Here is a 16,727-nt window from a genome sequence, read left to right on the forward strand (position 1 = left end):
CTTCATGAAGTCAATGCGGATCCACAGGGAAGAAGGGTTTTAGCTGGAGGAGGGGGGATTAAAGGGTAACGGGGGGGTAAAAAAGACTAAAATGAACAACATACATTACAAGACTGTGAAAATTAAAATAAACAAACCAACAAATAAATAAATGACTGTAGAAATGGCTAAACAATGCCGTATGAGTGCGTGCGCGCGCACACACACTCCAACCACATTCACGGGCATTGGCTACGTTTTATTTCTCTTAATAAAAGATTTAAATAAGTAAACATTCTCAAATCTCTAAGTAATCAAGCACATGACACTGGCAGTGAACTATAAACAAACGCATGGGTAATAGCCGCCTCACTCATCCTTTCCTTCGCAGAGTAAACAATGTGAAGACGACTCTGAAAACAAGGACGGTATTCCAAGAGCAATAACCTTTATGCACTGTGCCTAAGCCAGCGTGCACTCAGCCTGGTGTATGAGTCTGACGATTAAGACACCAGCAGCCAAGCACTTACCCACTCCTCCAGAATGCGGGTCACGGCTTCGTTGGCTCTGCCCATGTTCCTACAGGCCAGAATCACGTGCGCACCGTGGAGGGCAAAGGACTTGGCGGTTTCGAACCCTGCAGTTAAAAAAGAAAGTCCACATTAGAAACAATGCTAGTGTCAACACGTGAGTCATGTAGGGCCGTTAGTGGACACCACTGACAGAACCGAGTGGTTCTCAGCCAGAGGTGATTCTGTGCCACAGGGGACGGCAGACAGGTCAGGAGACATTTTCAGTGGGTGAAAGTGTGCAATGGATGCTTGGTGGCTTCAGTGACGTGACAGATAAAATGTCTTACTTCAGACACACAGCAGAGCCATGCTGACCTAGCAGGTCAACAGCAAGATGTGAGGAAGCTGCCCCCAAAGGATATGGCTACATCAAGGATGAAGGCCCAGTCCACGAGAGTTCAGGCCACACCCACAGCCAGTCACCTCGCTACCACCCCTAGACACTCTGTTTAAAGAGGCCCCCGGGCTCTGCTCTGTGATGAACGTTTCCAGAGCTTACACATCCAGCAATTGGGGCAGTCTGTGTGTCCTAGGCCCTCCCTCTTACCTTCCTGGTGAGAACAGCTAGAAAACATTCAGAGAATGTGTGTGTGTGTGTGTGTGTGTGTGTGTGTGTGTGTGTGTGTGTGAAGGCATACGCTTATGTCAGAGCACATGCATGCACACACATGTCTTTCTTTGAAAATATCACAGAAATATGATGGTACAAGTGAGGCCAAGGTTTGGGAAGCTGCAGCAGCACACTTCAGGACTACGGGATGCTATTCATGTCCTATTCTCTCGCAATAGACAGAAGACAGGCCAAGCTAGAGGTACCCTTACAGGCAGAGAGAGATAAAAATGTAAGCCTGGGGTTCAAAAGCAAGGGTCCTGGTAAATACACCACAGCTACTGCCTCAAAGGAGAACCAGAGACTGGCCAACCTTTCAGGAAGCTCAGCCTCGGGCACTGTAGTTTCTGAATGAATTAAAGTGCCCTGTCCCTATCTAACTGCAAAGCAAATGATAATGATAATTCTCTCTAGAGAAAGAAGCCACCATCCAGAGCCTCAATCATCTCTCCAACTATTTCTCTGGAGTGAAAGCCTAAAATAGTAAGACACACAAGAGAACAGGATGCTACAAAAGGCCAGAAGAGAGAAAAACAGAAACAAATGCACAAATGGTCACTCACGATGGTATCAGAAATAGTGGCTCGATGCATTGTGGTTAAAATTTCCAGGAAAGGGGAGCTAGAGAGAGCAGTTGAGAGCACTTGCTGCTCTCCCAAAGGACTAAGTTCGGTTCCCAGCACCCACATCCGGAGGCTCAGAGATACTTGTAACTCCTGGCCCCGGGGGATCAGATGTCCCCTTGTAGCCTCTATGTGCAACTATACTCATGCGCACAAACCCACACTCACACACACACACAAACATAATGTACCATACATAAATAGGATCTGGAGAGCCGGCCCAGGAGTTAAGAGCACAGGATATCCTTGTAGGGACCCAGGTTCAGTGCCCAGTACCCACAGAGCAACTCATAACATCTCTAACTCCAGCTCCAGGGGACCCAATGCCTTCTGCTGATCTCCATGGACCCCAGGCACACACACGGTACACATACATATATTCAGTCGAGATGATCACACATAAAATAAAAATAAACAAATCTTTAAAACATAAATAAATGAAGTCTCTGTAAAATGCGATACTGGCTTCATGGAGAGTCATCCCCCCCAACCATCCAGTCATACACGGAAGCAGGTTCAGTACCTGTAGAGCATTTTCCTAAATTTTAAATATTAAAATAAAATAATTATTAAAGATTTTATGAAATGTTCAATTACTTTAGGATGATAAATTTATAAGGTTAAGTTTTTAAAAGGCAAACTCCTAGGAAAATACTTCTGAAAGAAATGTCATGAGGATAAACTGGAAAATTCGAAGATCCTACATATTTAAAAAAAAAAAATTGAATCCACATGTCAAATCATCTTTAAAAAACATACCAAGGGGATATGTTTGGATTGAGAAAAGTTCTTGCTATGCATCCTAGATGGCTTCAAACTCACTATGTAGCTAGGCTGGCCTCAAACTCCAGTTCTCTGAACTCTACCTCCTGAGTGCTGGGATTACAGACGTGCGCCACCCTAAAACAGGTGTATTATTTCTGGACGGAAAGGAGGTCGGCATGATGCTAGGCCAGGCAGGATTCTCCAAATTAGCAATAAACAACTGTCTTCGTGCCTTGCCATCTCTGCATCCCAGAAGCCCTCACTAAGGAGTGGATGGTTCATGCAGCCTGCTAACGGGCCACAATGCTGTAGAGCTTTGAAATCATCCATCTTCTTTTGTACAACAACCCTAATGAACTTGTAACTTGCTTTTTAATAAAGGCTGAATATGAAAATCCTGTCAAAACGCTACTCACTACAGTTTGGAATGACTCTGCCCAGAAATCTGCAGTGAGGAAATATAACCTTTCCCATCACCTTTTGTTTTCCCAAACAAACCTGTTAGAACAGGCTATCTCACTTGACAGAATGACCCACAGCACAGGGCTCTGTATTCCTGAAAGCTGTCAGTGCATCTAATGTGATGGCAGCAACAGGCTGTGGGGGCAGGCATGTACCTTCTCTCCCTCACGTAAGTCCTGACTAGAGGTATGGCTAAGCCATCTACCTCCGGGTCGTGTAAAGTTATTCTCTGAGCCTTACATCTCCCTTTATCCAAACAGAGCTGTACACAGGGCTAGTCAAGTTGTCAAAGCTACAGCCGACAAGTCCATTTTCTAATCCTTTACAACCGCCTTTGGAGCAAAAACAAAGCAGGAGATATTTCAAAAGATGATGGTTTAACAGCAAGGACAATAACACGTTTATAGCAAACCACATCTCCAGAGTATGGAGTTTTATAAATTAAAAAAAAAAAAAAGTTTAATAACATTACCTACTGCTAAGTCCTGGATAAAACCCATGAGGACAGCATCCCTCACGCTCGTAACGCTGCGGCTGATGGCCAGCTTAATTAGCTAAATGTGGTAGTGCTAAGCCAATCCTGCATGGTGCCAAAGTTGGCGCAAAATAATGAAGGCAATGGTTTACTAAATTTAATAACCTGATTCATCTTATAAAAAATTAACTTCATGACAATGTTTAAATTGCAGCAGCTTAACCATGAGGAGATGGCCAGTGGGTGCAGGAGAATATTTAACACTAATAATATGAAGAGAATAAATAACGGAAGGCATTTTTAAACAATGGGCAGCAAGGTTTCCTCTGCAATAGGGCATCTGCACTAGGAGATCCGGTCAGAAGAGCTAAGTGCCCATGGGGATTTAATACTTTGTGGTTTCAGGTTTTCAGTATTAAACACAAACAACCAACATAGAGAATAGACTCCCAAATTTAATTCTCTGAAATAGAAGTTACAAAATGGCTAATTATAGAACAAATCAAGAACACAAACTGTTCTATTTGCCTGGATGTCTTCGTCCACCTTTTCCATCCTCTTGTTCCTCCTCTCCAACCCCACCCCACTTACTGTCCCTTCCTTCCTCTTTTTCTCCCTCTCACTTTAGTCCTTTTTTTCCTAATTGAATTAGCGTCATGGTCAAACATTTCTAAAGGAGCTTCTGATAGAGCTACCGGGGCTCTAACCACATCTGATGACATCCAGTTGACTGAAGAGGCACCCACCAAACTGAGGATTAGCATCTTAGGTCAGCCACAGCAAACTACCACCCATGCCCGCATTTCCCAGGAGGTCACTATGGAACCAGACGCCCGAATCTGGTTCTGTTCAGATCATCCAGATCTGTTGCTGTTGTTAACCCAAAGTTATTGTGACACCCCCAAGGCTGGTCTCTTAACTCACGATCCGCCTGCCTCCGCCTCCTAAGAGCTAGGAATACAGGCACGCACACTATACCTGACCGCCTGTGATTGCTAACACTGTCAACTTGACAGGATCAACAGTCACCTAGGAGACATGGGCGTGTCAGTGAGGAAAATGTCTAGATGGTGTGACTGACGTGTGATGACCCAGCCTAAATATGAGCGGTATCTGCGTGGGCCAGGACCCTGGAGAGAAAGAAACGGAAGAAGTAGGCTGAGCGTGAGCACACCCATCTCTCCCTGCTTCCTGCCTAGGCACACATACCACACTGCTCACACCCTTGTTGCATGACCATGAGCCAGAGTAAACTCTTCATCCCCTAAGGAGCTCCCTGTCGGGTATATATATATGGCCAGAACAACAAGGAAATTAATGTGCCCTCACTTTAAGAATATTTCCTGTTGATCTGTTTGCAGATTTTATTTAAGTCATTCCAAGGCCTACTGTGCCAAGCAAGAGATCAGTACTCCAGCTACGCCTAGATAAAGCCAGCAGTGGTAGTCAGCTCTGCTCAGGCAGGTACACAAAGACTGACAAAACAGGGACCTATGTGCATCACAGTGTGTGACTGTACGGCAGCAGGAACCCTGGGCCAAGAACTACATCAGGACTGAAGGAGATAAGGAAAAATCAGACATATGAAAAGATGCCAGGAATAACAAAAGACCAGGGATGGCCTCACAGAAAAATTCTAGAGAAAGGAAGACTGAACCATGCATACCAATGGACAGGAAGATGTTCAGGAAAATAGTGGACAGAGTATAACACTGTGAGTTAGCACTGTTGTTGTTTTATCTAGTTAAAGCCCCTCCAGTGGCCATGAAGATGATAGAGTAAATATAAACAGGGCAGTGCTGTGAACAGCCAGGTGGGGACAAAGAAGGCTCTTAGGCTGGGTGGCTACATGCATAAATTAGAAGAACACTTGGAAGATGGAAAAATCTACAAAGCATGGCAATTGTCTAAATATAGGATTGGGTGGGCATCCAGGAGGTACTGGAGGTTTCTGAGGGATGTGGGTGAGCCTGGCCACTTGTTTGCATGGACAGAAAACACACAGGGAGGGATGGGTTTGTATTCAGAGCAGGTGGCCATACAGATGGGCACAGAATTGCCCACAGGTTCCACAAGCACAAAAGGCTCTAGGGTGGGAAGCCAGAACCAACAAGCCCTGATGAGGTGTCGTGGACATGGGCTCAAAGAACAAGGCAGATTCTTGCACAGTGCCAGGAATATTCTTTCTGGTTGGGGATTTTTAATTTCTTCCATATTGTGGATGTACTTGGGCAGTATCCCCATTTACTGTAAATTATGGTTTTAATTATCATTTTTATTAAGATGCCCAAAGGAGTTGGGACTTACGACACCGGTAATTTCTAATGGGTTGTTATTATTAATTTATAATTGTAAAACACTGGAGACAAACACTACTTGCAACTGTACTCCATTAAAAGATCCCAGAAATGGCGGTCCACTAACCATTGTACACTACACCAAGAATGGACCATTGAGGCAGGAACCAAAGAGCCAGAGAATCTGCCCCAACAGGTCTCCATTCTGGGCAGAGCAGGAAAATGAGCCTGTGCCTTTCAGCTGAAGTTAGATCTGGGAACAATTCAGAGCTGGGGAGTTGTTGTTTGGTTTGGATGTGGGTGGGTGAGTGTGCGCACACACACAATACAGCATGTGTTGTTCCAAAGACAGCCTCAGGCTTGTTCATGGGCAAGGTCTCTGATAACTATGTATGCCAAGCTAGCTGCTAGCTGGCCCAGAAGCCTCCAGGGGTCCTCCTGTTTCTGCCTCCCATCTAACCATAGGAGTACTGGAGTTATGGACGCTCAGCACCACCCAGCTTTTATGTGGTTTCTTGAAATTCAAACTCAAGTCGTCACCCTTTCATGACAAACACCTTAATCCACTAAGCCATCTCTCCAGCCTGCATTGTTTATGCATGAATAAACCACTAGCTTGGGCTAGGGGTGTCACTCAGCAGTAGATTGCTTGCCTATCCTGTGTGTGAGGCCCCGAGTTCAAGCCTCAACACCACAAAAGAACAAAAACAAACAAACAAAAAACCTGACAGTTTTAAGGATGTGTGTTTCCCTTATGTTCTCCTAAATCTACAAGAACCACACTTTTCCAAACAGATCTGACTAACGCAAATGGAATTAAAGTGAGATGGCATTGACTGAGTCACTGAAACCCAACTCTCCTAAGGCACTGCAGAGGAGATTCCGGGATACACAGTCATCCCAGTGATGAAGACAAAGCCAAGAGGCAGTGATAACCCGCTTTGCTCATTCTGTAGTTACCCTAACTCCATGAACAACTCCGTGTGTGCTCTTGCTTACCATCTGTACTGTTTCAATTCCATACCTCTGAATTCCAAAGGGTCACACATCACTCTTAGCAAACAGAATCCACAGCTGCCAGCTCTTAAGAAATTACAAAACATGCAATCTCTCCAGAGAAAATAACTCAAGAGCAGCCTTGCCTTGGAGATGAGGCATCAAATACAGCCAATGAGGAGTACTTCCCAAAGTGCAATGCTTCCTCAACACCCTTCACAACACACCAAAAGAAAGAGACCAGTTCAGGAGATGAAAACACACAGGTGGGAAATGGGTTGGTTCACTGGGAATCTTTTTTCTTTTTTTTTTTTTTTTTTCTTTTTTTTTTTTTTTTTTTTCCAGCATCCCCAAGCTGAATGTCTATGATTTGGGCAATACCACACCAGAATGTTTTGCAGTGCTAGATAATAAATTGCAAGTGACTGTGTGAGATCTCTCAAGAGGCAAAACTGACCTCAGGCTGGTTCTGAGTGCTGCCACTGTGCTGGGTGAATGAGTTTTCATCTGACCTGCCAGTGACAGTCCTGGTTAGGAATCACAGTGAGAAGACTGCCCAGAGATCACAATTAGCACAGTCCCCGACAGGCCCGATGAAGACACATTGTGTAATTGCAGGCATGTTCAGGAGCACCTGAGTTGTCAGGGCGTGGGGGGAACCAGACAAGCTCATGTATGAAGTGGAAAGGGGACATAAACTGACTCGCTACCTCTGAAGGCAACTGGACATATCAAGTGTTAAATGGGCGTGCCCCATGCTCATAGACATGGCCATGGGCTAATCTGATCAAGACAATGCTTCCACCGAGCTTCCCTCCTCCCAGGAGATCCTAGATTGTTCTGAGTTGACGTTAAAAACTAAGCAGGACAGCAACGGTTGCAGCTCGGTGGCAGACTACTTGCCTAGCATGCGTAAATTTCTACCTTCAACCCCCAACACTGGGGGCAAAGATGAAGTTCTTGCTGGGCTGGGAATATAGCTCAGTGGTAGAACACTTGCTTAAATGTGCAAGGCTTCGAGTTCAACGCACAGCATCACACACAAAAAGCACAGAACGGCCTGCAAAATGCAACACAAATGAAGAAGGCATGTGTGTAAACAGCACTGGCACTGACTACTCTGAGAGAGGGCAATTGTTTGGGAGCCAGGAAGATTTACCGTACATGTTACAACGCATGCCATTTCAATTTTTAACACACGCGTGTATGCCTGTTACAGTAAGAACTAAAAATAACCAACTGAATGACACCTAATTGATAATTTATGGGTCTTTATGAATTTTAATACAGAGCAATCAAGGCAGATAAGAACGGGAGGAGCCAATTGAAACGTCAAGTATGCTTTAAGCAGTCTGTCATGAAGAGAAGACCGAGGAAGCATCCAGGTGAGGAGGAGGAGCCAGGATGGTTACTGGCTGCTGGGCACCATGCCAATGACTGTATACAGTACAGGGATTCTAAGAAGCGCTTGAAGGAAACCCTGGAAGTGTTGTCATCCTTTTCCACAAGAGGCAAGCGATGAACACAAAGGTAAAGGCATTTATAAAATCAAGGGGTCCTGACAGACAGTAGAGCCAAAGTCCAGAGGAGACACACCCCACCATCTGGACCCTGAACTACCAAGAGTGCCTTGTCACTAGCAGCATGTGGCGTTGTGGTATACATATATACACACATGGCCGTGAAGGCTCATGTTGACTGTCAACCTGACAGACCTGGAAGAGGAAACCTCATCCGAAGAACTGCCTCCGTCAGGCTGGCCTGTGAGCGTGTCTTCATTGATAACTGCTTAGGGCCCGCAGAGGCCTCCGACCACTGTTGTCAGCAGCATTCCTAGGCAGGGTAGCCTGAGCTATCTAGGAAAAGCAGGTATCAGCAGGCCACAGGAAGAAAGCTAGGAAGCAGCGTTCCTCCATGGTCTCTGCTTCAGTTCCTAACTCTAGCTTCTTCCTTGAGCCCCTGCCTTGACTTCCTTCAGTGATGGACTGTAACCTTCGGTTAAGCCCCTGCCTTGACTTCCTTCAGTGATGGACTGTAACCTTCGGTTAAGCCGAATTAACCTGTTCCCCCTCGAACTGCTTTTGAGCATGGTGTTCATTACAGCAACAGAAGGCAAACAAGAGTGTTGATCTCTGTTCAAAACCTTGGGAATCCCCTGTGCGACCGAGGCTAGAGGGGTCCCTCTCAGCGATGCTTAGTACCAACACTTGACACTGGGTTTACACTCAGGAAGTGAGTCTTGGAAGTTGGGGGTTGGATTCCTGGAAATGTGATTAGGGGGTTGGAATAATCAGGATCCCCAGCTTCCTGAGTTCTTATACCTCATATCTCCAGGAAGAAGAGGCTAGACACTATATACCAACCACATATATACCCAACCGTGCCTGCATAATGACACCTCTATGAAGAGCACAGCTAACTTCTAAGTTTGTAAATGCACAGAGACAGAGGGAGATGCAGATCCAGAAGGGCACAGTTCTGTGCCCATGCCTGCTAATCCACCCAAGAACCTCCTCACTTGGCCGCACTCTTTAATAGCCTTCGTAACAACGTGGTAGACATAAGAAAATGTTCCGTTGAGTTGTCTGAGTCACTTTACCAAACTATCCAACTCAAGGAAGAGGATGTAGGGACACTCCTTTTGTAGACAGTCACTTAGAAGTTCAGGTGACAATCTAGGACTTGGAATTGGGCATCTGAAGCAAGGGCAGTTCATAGTACTGAGCCCTTCACCTGTGGGACCTATGCTAAAATTCTGGGTCACTGGATACATGAATTGTAGCAGACCCAGCTGCTATCTGAAGAGTAGGAAAATTACTGCATGTGTAGCATGAAAACAGGCCTTTTTGTAGAAGGCAGGGTTCCCCTTCCTTTAGGGTCTGTATAGGTCAAGCTATTTGTTATCACTGGGGAAAGCACCTGAGAGGATGGTGATCCAAGGAGAAAGTGACTTATGTCAGCTCACAATCTGAAGTTTCACTCCATCAAGGTGGGAGGGCACAGAGGAACAAAGCAGCTCACATGTTGGTAGCCAGAAAACAGAAAGAGAACACCCCTGGGAGTGTCCCCCCCAATTTTTCCACCCAGATCCTCAGTCTGGGGGGGGGGTGCTGTTCACCTTCAGGGCGGGGGTCTCCCTACTTGAAAGGTTCTTGAGGAACACACTCTCACAGACACACTCAGAGCTGTGCCCTCCTCATCTCCTAAATGCGTCTCAAGAAGTCAAGAAGGTGCCGGTCAAGAGGCACTGCTGCAGGGTTCCTGGCAGGAGCTTAAACAGGAATCTGTGAGGGAGGAGGGCCCGCTGTGGAACACCCCACCGGCCTCTCACCAAGCCCACCCTCTGCCGGAAGACCTGGTCGGTGTGGTTGTAGAACCTGCTGCTCGCCACGTGTGGCTAACATAGCTGTGGCCGTTGCTATCCTGTGTGCTTGCCTCTTGTACAGCTCAAGGCTCTCTCTCAAGGAGGAGTGCTTCCCACCGCTCATGCTTCAACGTCGAGCATGTTTTCAGGCGTCTTCCACGTCTGGGTGAAAGCCTCTTCAGCTACCCTAGGACACCGACATACCGGCTTCGTGCACGCTACCCCCCAGTTCTGTCAAGTTTTCTACTCTAACATTCCATCACGGAGCACAGAATCAACACCACTTCATGCCTGGCTTCAGAAGCAGTTCTCTGTGTAAGGCCTACGAGGGGCGACAACGAATCCACAGCAGTCAAGTCCCTCTGCACCTTCTTCCAAAAGATGGCGACAGCCTTTCAGACTGAGTTTAGCCCCTTTCCGGCATCCAAAAACTACTGGGTGCAGTGTCAACACCGCAGGCCCGGGAGGAGCTCACATTTTCTTCCCTTTAGCTCCTAAAGGCTTTTGAACACAAACGTAAAAGGGATGTCCTGATCGAATCAAGTCCACGTAGCCACTGCTCACCTCCTGCTCCAAAAAAACAAGCAAAAAAAAAAAAAAAAAAATAGTGACACCACAGTGGCTTGTAGTCTGTTGTTCTTTAAGCAAATTACACGTGGCACCATAATAAACATGTTCCAGAGCCCGAAGACAATTAATTAAAAGAAGGACAAAAATTAAAGAGGACAAGGGCCTCCTGGGGAAAAATGTTTTAAAAACCACCTTTTATACGCTGAATGCCATGCCTTGGCAAGACAGCTTTCTTTGGCTCACTGGCATTAAGATAAGTGGGGATACTCAGGATAGGTAGATCACTGTGAGAATGAGGCCAGCCTGATCTACAAAGCGAGTCCAGAACATCCCAGGCTACACAGAGAAACCCTGTCTTGAAAAACAAAAACAAAGAAACAAACAAACTGAAAAAAGATAACTGGGGTACCATGGACCCAGGATTTCATACAGTACAGAGGAGTTCATGTTCTTTTCAGCTCAGGCTTCTATTTCAACTCCCACACACATGCGCGCGCGCGCGCGCACACACACACACACACACACAGACTTGTATATAAACAGTCAACATGCACACACCCACGTGTGCACACACTTCTATTTCTAGACCCTCAACAAATTGCCTTCTGGTATGTTGAGAAGATTTGCCCTGGAGCATGGCCTTCTGTGCTTTAAAGGAGTCACTTCCATAGACTTCAGGAGTAGAGGAGAACCCAGTGAAATCCCCAAGGGGGCTGGGCTATACTCTCAAACGTGCATCGTCTGTGCAGCATGGAAGGACTTCTCACTGCTCTTTCTGAGCTTCCTGAGACTGCTTCAATATTTAGAGCAGGAACCAGCCACAAGGGGACTGGCCCTGGCTTATGCAAAGACACCCCATGGCTTCGACATTTTATTTTTATTTTTTATAATGTAAGTATGTCTCCTTGGTACTTCTCATATATGTATGGATGTGGAGCCATCCTCTGGGGTATGAGAATTCTACCAGTGGCCACATGCTCAAGAAAGTCTGATTATGCCTCCTCCAAAACTATAAATTGCCCATAGCTCCTCATTAAGTGCTGAGGCCTGAAGACCAGCTACCTTCATCTATGCAGAATTTTGGCTGGCTTGCTCTTTGGCAGGCAGCCATGGCTTCTGTAAGTTCACAAAAGCAATAGGCAGGTCATGTCCAGGAGAGAGGCTTTGATGGCAGCACTCCTTCCATTCTGGCTATTAGATTCTTTACACACATACACACACACACACACACACACACACACACACACACACACACCCACACCCTTCCACAAGGCTCTCTTAGCTGTGGGAAAAGGGGGTTGATACAGATGTCTCACTGATACAGATGTCTCACTGAGGATGTTCTTTTTTTTTAATTTATTATTCTTTTTAAATTATTTTATTAATTAGTTTATTCACTTTGTATCCCAACTGTAGCTCCCACCCTCATCTCCTCCCAATCCTACCCTCCCTCCCTCTTCTCCATCCATGCCCGTCCCTAGTCCACTGATAGGAGAAGTCCTCCTCCCCTTCCATCTGACCTTAGGTCTATCAGGTCTCATCAGGACTGGCTGCATTGTCTTCCTCTTTGGCCTGGTAAGGCTGCCCCTACCCCCTCAGGAGGCCTCAGCTGGAGGTGGTCAAAGAGCCAGCCACTGAGTTCATGTCAGAGACAGGCCCTATTCCCATTACTAAGGAACCCACTCAGACTCTGAGCTGCCATGAACTACATCTGTGCAGGGGTTCTAGGTTATATCCATGAATGGTCCTTGGTTGGAGTGTCAGTCTCAGAAAAGATCCCAGAAGCTGGAAACAACCCAGATGCCCCTCAGTTGAGGTATGGATACAGAAATTGTGGTACATTTATGCAGTGGAATACTACTCAGCAATTAAAAACAAGGAAATCATGAAATTTGCATGCAAATGTTGGGCACCAGAAAGGATCATCCTGAGTGAGGTATCCCAAAAGTAGAAAGACACACATGGTATATACTCACTTATAAGTGGATATTAGATATTATAAGATAGGATAAGCATACTAAAATCTATACACCTAAAGAAGCTAAGCAAGAAGGACCCTGGGTAAGATACTTAATCCTCATTCAGAAAGGCAAACAGATGGACATCAGAAGAGGGAGAAAACAGGGAACAGGACAGCAGCCTACCTCAGAGAGTCTCTGAAAGACTGTAACCAGCAAGGTATTAAAGCAGAATCTGAGACTCAGCCAGACTTTGGGCAGAGTGCAGGGAATCTTACAAGGAAGGGGGAGATAGGAAGACCTGAAGGGGACAGGAGCTCCACAAGGAGATCAGTGACCTTGGTGTATTGCTTATCCTCTTGAGAAGACTGAGCTCTTTCTGCTCCTAAGGTGCTCAACACAGTACTAGGGTGATTCTATACTCTTTTGCAGTTCACCTTTCAAAGTGTCCAAATTCTCTAGGGTCTCCAGATGCAGCCTTGGCTGGCCTGAAAGTTACTAAATGGCCAGGCCTCTAAATCACAGGGTAACTCCTTGCCTCTGCCTCCTGAGTGCTGGGATTAAAGGTGAGTGCTATGAAACCCAGCCAGAATTTACTTTTCAGTCTCCAAAACACTTCACATTTTCTTGAAAGTAGGGATTCAGTTAAGTCTTCCAGGCTGGATACACAGGTCTGTGCTCTTGACCCACAATGACCTTACTCACAACCATGAGTTCTACAACTCTCAGTGAAAGGCAATTTCCTGTGACTGACTGATATACACTAATGACTGAAAACGAAAGATTTGCTCAAAATATAAAATAAGGAGGCTAAGTTAAAAAAAGAAAAAGAAAAAGAAGCATGATGCCAAAAGGACTAATCAAAAGATTATCCTTTTCTTGGAGTCAGTTTTCAAAAAGTATCTGTAATAATATACATAATAGCTTAGATAATATCTTTAACATAATTACTCTTGAAGCTTTGCAAAATCTGGTGGCTTGGCTGGTTGTTTTTGTTGCTAGTTTGTTCGGTTGTTATCAAACATAAATGTTGACATTATTGAAATTCAACTTAAAACATTAAAAAAAAAAACCTACCTTTGTGCCCGCTGTTTTCTTGCTATAATTATACACACAATAATGTGGAGTAGAGGAAGCCATAACTGTAGCTTTCAGAACTGGACAAGGTTTATATCACCGTTTCCACAGATAGTGATACACAGAGGAAAACAAAAAATCATTACTAGGTGTGACACACACACACGTGTGTGTGTGTGTGTGTGTGTGTGTGTGTGTGTGTGCATGTCAAGTGCCTTCCTAAATCATGCTCCACAATTCTTTAAGAAACAGGGTCCCTTCCTGAGCCCAGTGGTAGGCTGGATGACTGGCACAGAGCTCTAGGAATCTGTGTCTACCTCTCCAACGTTAAGTTTACAGATGCACCAGAACACCCAGGTTTCTCCAGGGGTCCTGAACATCTGGTTCATCCCTGTGCAACAGCTCTCTATCAATTGAGCCACCTCCCCAGCTTCAAGCACACCTTTTTGATACAACACAACTGGTGACTATGGGGACTACAGAGCACACAACTGTTGAGAGAAACTATCCGTCACGTTTTAAGCTCGCAGAGATCTGCTTGTTTAAGAACCATGCTGACTTGGAAGGGGAAGAAGAAAAGGAGTAGTGAGTTTGATAACATCTTGTTTTAGACAACCATAACCAGACACCGGTAAAACATGTCTTTAAAAATCTGTACCCCTCAGTAGCCTCGAAATCTAACCACGAGCTGTGATCAGGCACCTGCTTGACATGAACTTCAGGGGCAGTACACTGCATCTTCGAGCTGAGGCTGATTTTGCTGGATTCTTGAAGCTCAGCCAGCTGTACACTTTCGCTTGCTCCCCTCATCCAGCTGCTGCCTCTGGTCCAAGGAATCTGGGTAGAAGTTTCCAACATCAGTAATGTGAATGATTGGAGATTAGGCTCAACTTCCATTTGGAAAGGAGAGAGCGTGTGCTCCAAGCTGGTGGAGGCGTTAGAGCCCTGACAGAAGATTCCAGTTTGCAAGGAACTTGGTTCAGACTGCCTTGCCTGCCAGGAGGTTTGCTGGCTCCCAGCAGCTGGAGCAGAAGCAAACTGGAAGCCACGCCACAAGATTCTGGGGGAGATTTTCCATCAGAGATTAAACAGCTTGAGGGAAGCATGCTCTACTAGCACTCTTTCTTATTTAGCTCAAACATGCAATCTTATTTAGACTGCCCTGCAAGCACACAGCATTTTAGAGTCTCCATTACAGTAAAGTACACTTGATTTTCTTTGGCACGTTAAAATAGATATGGAAAGGGAAACGAAATAAGCACATAAGCAAACTTTTTTTTTTTTAACTTTGAGTGGGAGTTTTATGCAGCCCCTGCTGCCCTTATGCTCCTGACCTTCCTGCCTCAGCCTCCCAAATGCCAGAATTACGTGCAGGCACAACCACACATCACTCTAAAGGCAAAGAATTTCTTAAGTCGGAGAACATAGCAAGAGTCTTGTTCCCTGGTCAGTTTCCTCACTGCTGTGACCACAGAGGTTGCAGCCCATCATAAAGGACAAGAAGCAGAATGGAAGAAGGGAAAACAGATTATATAGATAGGGGAAAGGCAAGATAAAGCCCTCAAGGATCTGCCCATAATGACCTACTTTCTGTACTAAACCATCATAATACAAACCTAACAGTAAAGCCACTTATAAAATCAGAAGCCCCATCATCTGCCTCAGCAAACAGGCTCTCTGATACACACAAACGTCTGCTCTACTCATCTCTGGCATCCAGAACCACAAAACAGAAAATTTCTACCCAGTTTACAAAACTTTGTTACAGCAGTACCAGCAAACTGAAACACTCAGCTTCTGTGAGCCCCTGTTTCCTCATCTGCAAAATGGGAAGCCAGTTTGCTGACCTAAGGAACATGAAAAGGACTTTTTAACATTTGGTTCTGAACTGAACTGAAGCAAAATAAGAACAAAGCTCAGGATGTAGGTGATCCTGACTTCGAGAATTTCTCTGATTAAAAGAAAAAAAAAATTTTAATTACAACAGTCCAAGTTCAGGGCTCATGCAGGATAACAATCATAGAAAGTTTAGTTTGGGACAATTTACAAATTTATATGCAACACACATATCTGAAGAGGATCTCTTTAAAACAAATTTAAGTATCCATTTGCCTCAAAATCTTATTACATTGTCTCTTCGGTTCCTTCAACTTGTCCTGACTCTACTGTCTTCTTGTGGCAGAGCCGGGTATTAAACTACATCCTGCCTCCCCACCTCTGTGTAGTCAACAAACGTGTTGGTTTTGGACCCTGGAACTCTGAAGAAAGCCAAGTTAAATGAATTAAAGTGACTAAGTGTTGATTCTGCTTCCAATCCAACAGAATGCCGACTAAGGACGCTTGTCACATAGTGCGATGTGTTTGGGTTCAAATTTAACAAACATCGAATAAAGCCACTTCTTAGTGAGCGACTAAGCTAAGAATATTCTTTCACTGTGGCCGGATCTCTGTGTTGTTCAAAGGAGTGAAAATCTGAACAACTTTGGTCAAATTGGCCTAAACGGGAAATAGAGAGAGCAGGGCCCCTGACGTCATTAACACTGTTGGTTCTAATGAAAAAAATGTGAAGTGTCCTACTGTAAGTCAAGCAGAAGGGTCCATTTCAAGCCGCCAACCCATCAACCACAACCCCACAGAACGTCCTACCTGTGACGGAAGAGCATTGGCACCGGTCTGGCCTGAAACCTGATCTGAACCCTCAAGACAGAGCCCATCAAAATACCACCAAGTGGATGCTGCTGCTGTGTTTGGCTGTGTGGCTCCCAAGGAGGGGCTGGCGGGACCCGTTCACTCCCAACAGGATGATGCTTCGCAAATGTTCGTGCTGTATTTGTTTTCCACTGGCTGGGGAGCGCCAGTGGCTCTAACACACCGGGGCCCAGCTTGGCTTTCTATACACTAACACCAGTTCTTCGTAGTGTGATAGCTGAGTAATTGCTGTGTCCACAGAGGTAACTATTTCACTTTTAAAAGCTGTTA

At 45.3% G+C, this 16,727-nt stretch overlaps 1 protein-coding gene across 7 annotated transcripts in view; it reads right to left on the bottom strand.

Annotated features, from left to right (window-relative positions):
- Positions 1–16,727, bottom strand: part of Wwox (WW domain containing oxidoreductase) — a 906,316-nt gene that overhangs the window by 856,749 nt on the left and 32,840 nt on the right. For all 7 annotated transcript variants that reach the window (XM_060391914.1, XM_060391916.1, XM_060391917.1 and 4 more), the window contains exon 5: positions 510–616. In XM_060391914.1, the coding sequence (XP_060247897.1) occupies positions 510–616 (107 nt within the window). The remainder of the gene's footprint in view (positions 1–509; positions 617–16,727) is intronic.

Source organism: Meriones unguiculatus, chromosome 10 (assembly GCF_030254825.1).
Source record: "Meriones unguiculatus strain TT.TT164.6M chromosome 10, Bangor_MerUng_6.1, whole genome shotgun sequence".
NCBI lineage: Eukaryota > Metazoa > Chordata > Mammalia > Rodentia > Muridae > Meriones > Meriones unguiculatus.